Genomic DNA, 4,723 nt, shown 5'->3' on the forward strand with positions numbered 1-4,723 from the left:
CTCTCTGATGTTCTCTCGGCTTTACCGCTTGTTGGCTTCTTCTGGGCCAAGCCCACCCCAGGATCTCAACAAGTCGAACAACCCAAATCCAGGAAGGTAGGTTTAATTCAGACGTGGCTTGTGGGGTGCAGTGTCCTCCTGCTGTTCCCTCAGCCCGGGTGAAGGAAGGGAGCCAAGAAAGGGTTGGAGAGGGTTTGCCTTTAGATGCTGGATGTCTGAATTGTCGTATTGTCTGTTAGTTTTGGGTGGCAAAAGAAGCAGTGAAACTTCAAAGTGATAGACCAGGGGTTTTGTAGAGTCGAATCAAATGTGTTTGAAGAAAGTTATGTAGTCAAGTGTTACTATACTAGCAGAAAAATGTCTTCAGTTGCCAGTCCATAGTAGAGATGAAGGACTGGAGCATCTCTCCTGTGAGGAAAGGCTGAGAGAGCTGGGACTTTCCAGCCTGGAGAAGACCAGGCTCAGCAGGTCTCATTACTGCATATAAATACCTGAAAGGAGGGTGCAAAGAGGATGGAGCCTGGCTCTTTTCGGTGGAGCCCACTGACAGGAGAAGAGGCCATGGGCACAAACTAAAACGTAGGATGTTTGCTCTGAACATCAGGAAGCACTTCGCTGTGAGGGTGACCAAGCACTGGAAGACTTTGCCCAGAGGAGCGCTGGAATCTCCATCTTTGGAGGTGTTCAAAGCCCAGCTGGACGTGGTTCAGGCCAGTCTGCTCTGACCCTCCTTGAACGGGGGACTTTGGACCAGATGACCTCCAGAGGTGCTTTCCAGCCTCAGCCATTCTGTGGCTCTGTGATCAGCTTCCTGATATTTATGGATAGAAGCCATTTGTCCAGACACTTGCAGACAGAGTTATTTGGAAATTTCTGCTAAATTACCGTGCATACAACAGCTACAGGAGTGGAGCTCAGGCCGTCTCTTCTGCTGAGCGCAGCACGAGTCTTGCTGTGAGCCGGTGGCGAGAGCTGTAGTTTGTGGCTGGAGCTTCACTGGAGTCTTGCCATCTAAGACTACTGGCTGGACGTGCATCTTCAGCTCATCCGTGGACTGGCGCTGTTTGGCTCCTTTCCTGTGTACCTCTGGGCATCTTCAGCTGAGTGCTGACCCTGCGCACAAAAGAACTTGAAACGATTTTTGGCTGCGAGTCACAAGTTCTGGATTTTTCTTTTATTTTTCTGGTAAAGCCTGCCTTTACCCCAATTTCTTGTGCTGTCTGAATTCAGATAGTTTTGCACTCCCTTGCTGTGTTTTGTAAATGAAAACATGACGCCGTGGCAGTAGAAATTCTGGGGCCGGTGTTGTTCTGGGTGTTTGTTTCACTGATGCAATCGTATTTTTACCACTGTCAGCACTGCAGTGCTGAGGCATTTGTGAATTCTGTATCCCACCAGCTGGAGAAATGACTTGCAGGTTCGCTTTGAAATTGCCCTTACAACAATTTTTCACTTTAGGGTGTGTGTGGTTAGATGCTGGTGGGAAGGTGCGGTGACACCGCTGGCCCGCAGAAGCAGTTTGTGTGCTCACACCAGGTGAGCTGGTGTGTGTCCATTCTCAGCAGGGTCGACAGTAGCTGAACGGTCATTTTGCCAATGTTCTTGACTGTCTGATGAGTTTTCATTTCAGGACCGCTTCCTTTTCACATTTCCCAGGTAGCTACTTCTGCTGGCACTTTTCCATGCTGAGTATTACCATAAGCTGTTATTTTGGTACATGGGTTCGCTTACAGTGAAATTAAAGAGAAATACGTTTTCCAATCAGTCTGGTAACTTCCTCATCGCAGAGTGCCAAGGTCTGTGTGTGGTGGTGGCTCACTGGTATGAAAGCACTGGGGTGTTACCTTATAGACCAAGAACATGGGACAGCCTTGGCTTTTTATAGGAACTTCACCTTTGATACATCAGCATGCGTAACTTTGTTGGCTTTCTTTTCTAAAGGGTAAAAGGGAAGCAAACTCAGATGTGTATCTGACAGAGGCTGCTCCAAATGGGAAGTTACTGCCCCAATACGATCCAGAAATTATCATTGTGGGATCAGGCGTCCTTGGTTCATCCTTGGCCACGGTGCTCTCAAGGGATGGAAGAAAGGTGACTGTGATAGAGAGGGACCTGAAAGAACCTGACAGGATAGTTGGAGAACTGTTGCAACCTGGAGGTTTTAAAGTACTTAGAGACTTGGGTCTTGCAGGTGAGTGCATTTCAAAACGTAAATATAGCTATAACGCAAGAGTTACTCAATTATGCTCTTGGAAAAAGCGTGCCTAGAGGGGAAACGAAGAAATACATTATCTGTGCCTGATAACGGAATTGAAATTGCTTCTCTATTTCCAGTCTGCCATTTTGAAAAGACTCATCCTTCAGTTTGTGTGTTTTGATTGAGAAAATGGGACTCTGTGTGAAGAAATACTTTTCATACATGATTAAACTTTCTTAGAGACCTTTTAAAATTGCTCTATTGGCTTATATTTTGCAGATACGGTAGAAGGTATTGATTCACAAGTAGTAAATGGTTACATAGTTCATGACGTAGAGAGCAACCTGGAGGTTGAAATTCCTTATCCAACATCTGAGGATGGCCGTGTGGCGAGTGGAAGATCTTTTCATCATGGCCAGTTCATCATGGGTCTCCGAAGAGCAGCTATGGCAGAGCCCAAGTGAGTCACCTTGTGGTGGGGATCCAGAGGTTCAGAAGCACGGTTCCCAGCGTCCGTGAGATTCCTTACCCATCTCACTCTGTCCCAGCACAGGGGGCTGCAATGACCAAGGCTGGGAGGAAGTAACGGCTATAGTTACCGGTTCTGTTTCCTGTAGACACATTTGTGAGTTGCGTATATATCATACGTTACCCTTTGGGACAAATTAGTCTTTAAACTACAGGACTATAGGCTTTAAATACTAGATTCTGGCCCATCCGTGTGAGAGCAGTTCAAGGGTTTAGGGTTGATTTTTCTCCTACTCGTTGTTGGGCTTGGCATTTTACCAGAAGCAGCGACCTCTTCTCGGTGAGCAATGCTTAGAACCTCTTTGGGCAAGAAATGAGTGGCAAATCTGGTATCATTTCCTAGAACGATCAGTGGTATCAGTCGTAGGATGATTTAGGTTGGAAGGGACCATTAAAGGTCATGCATGTCCCCGCTCATCGCAGGCAGGCTGGACGAGATTTCTTCCAGTGACAGTATCCGTGATGCTGGAGATCGAGCTCCTTTTACATTTGCATGGTCCTCTCTGATAGCAAGAAGTCAAGCAAAGTGACTAGAGAAGAGCAGTGAATTGAAGTAGCTCTTTCTAGTTACTCTGTTTTTCAGGACCTTGAAGACACCTTCTCTTCCTAATGACTTAAAAATCGGTGTTTGGAATTTCCTCTGACTGATTTCTTTCTTTTACACAAGGGATGAGAACGAAACATGTTGAACCATAATGGATTCTAGGTGCTGTTTTCTGTGGGGTGTTTTTTTGTTGTGTCTTTTCTTTCCCCTAAATATTGCTTACAAGGGAAACGTGGCATTATCATCTTTTTGCCTTACGTGTCTTCATTCTGAACTGGAAAATTGCTTTCTCCTATCACTTCCGTTATATCATATGAATTACTAAAAGTAGCACTAAGCGGCTCTGCAGTACAGCTAAAATTCATGACAACCATGTTTACTAGCTGTAAGAGCCTTCTTGTTGGTGCTTCAAGGCCACTGAAATTTGGGCACCCCTTTGCTCAGTTTAAGGGGGAGGCACCAGTAGCTCTGCCCAGGCTTTGAAACAGGAACTTGCAAAAACTGTTTGGGACTTGAATGCAAGTCTTTCCCCTTTCCCACACAGCCTTTAATATTCATTTGGTCTGTGATTGCCATCTACTTTAATTGGAGCATAGAAAACTGCATGTTATATTAAGGTGCGGGAGAGATCAAGAACTCTTAATAGTGCCATGAGGCTTTTTTTTCATCTCAAAGCTTGTGAAAATACAGGGCATAATTATTACTGATTAATATAACCTCGTTGTAAGACCTAGGTAATAGGAATCTATTTCAGATGAGTAAAATTAGTTTTGCAGAAGAAAGGGGTAGGTCATGATGAGTTAATTATTTTTATAGTGGGTCAGAACCAGAAAAATAAGTGAGCACTTACTGAGGTAACCGAAGTGACAGCTATAAACGGAATTTGAAGCCCGCAGGATCCGCAGAACTCTGGCTGGCCTGCTGTTAAGCCGCTGCGTTGCTGCTGAAGTTTCTGTTAGTGTGTTTAGGTGTTTGATACCGCCAGCCTGTCTGCTCCCTGGCAAATTAAACCAGTCACTGTTTAATTAACTTCTGTACTGGCTGACGTCTAGAAGAGACGAGTGGGATTGCCCGTGTTCCCTCCGAGAGCCTACAGCATCGAACGGTGTACTCTCATGTGGACCTTCAGCTCGTTTCTCCAGGTTGTGGAATTCCATCTGGAAACGATAATCTTTGTGAGGAAGAGAGACTGTCCATTGCCAGCTGCTCAGACTGAACTGTGGGGATCAGGTCTGACAGCTCGGACCCAACAAGGGGTATAAGTTCACAGAGATTTAATTTAAAAGCATAAATATTAAGTTGGAAAAAAAAAAAAGATGTATCCTGAATTCCAGAGGTGAAAGACTAGATGTCTCTGTCCTAAACAGGTTAGATTATCTTGGACAAGTCCGAGAATTAGGTACCTCGCTTTTATCTACCGCACAGGCGTTGTGGTGGAGTCAGCTCTCAGCACC

The 4,723-nt window shown here is 45.3% G+C and overlaps 1 protein-coding gene across 1 annotated transcript in view; it reads left to right on the forward strand.

Moving 5' to 3' along the window:
* Positions 1–4,723, forward strand: part of SQLE (squalene epoxidase) — a 13,685-nt gene that overhangs the window by 347 nt on the left and 8,615 nt on the right. The window contains 3 exon segments of the mRNA XM_010131417.1: positions 1–96; positions 1,942–2,191; positions 2,477–2,657. The exon segment at positions 1–96 is cut by the window's left edge and continues 9 nt beyond it. Coding sequence (XP_010129719.1) covers positions 1–96; positions 1,942–2,191; positions 2,477–2,657 — 527 coding nt within the window.

Source organism: Buceros rhinoceros, unplaced genomic scaffold (genome assembly GCF_000710305.1).
Source record: "Buceros rhinoceros silvestris isolate BGI_N320 unplaced genomic scaffold, ASM71030v1 scaffold5112, whole genome shotgun sequence".
NCBI lineage: Eukaryota > Metazoa > Chordata > Aves > Bucerotiformes > Bucerotidae > Buceros > Buceros rhinoceros.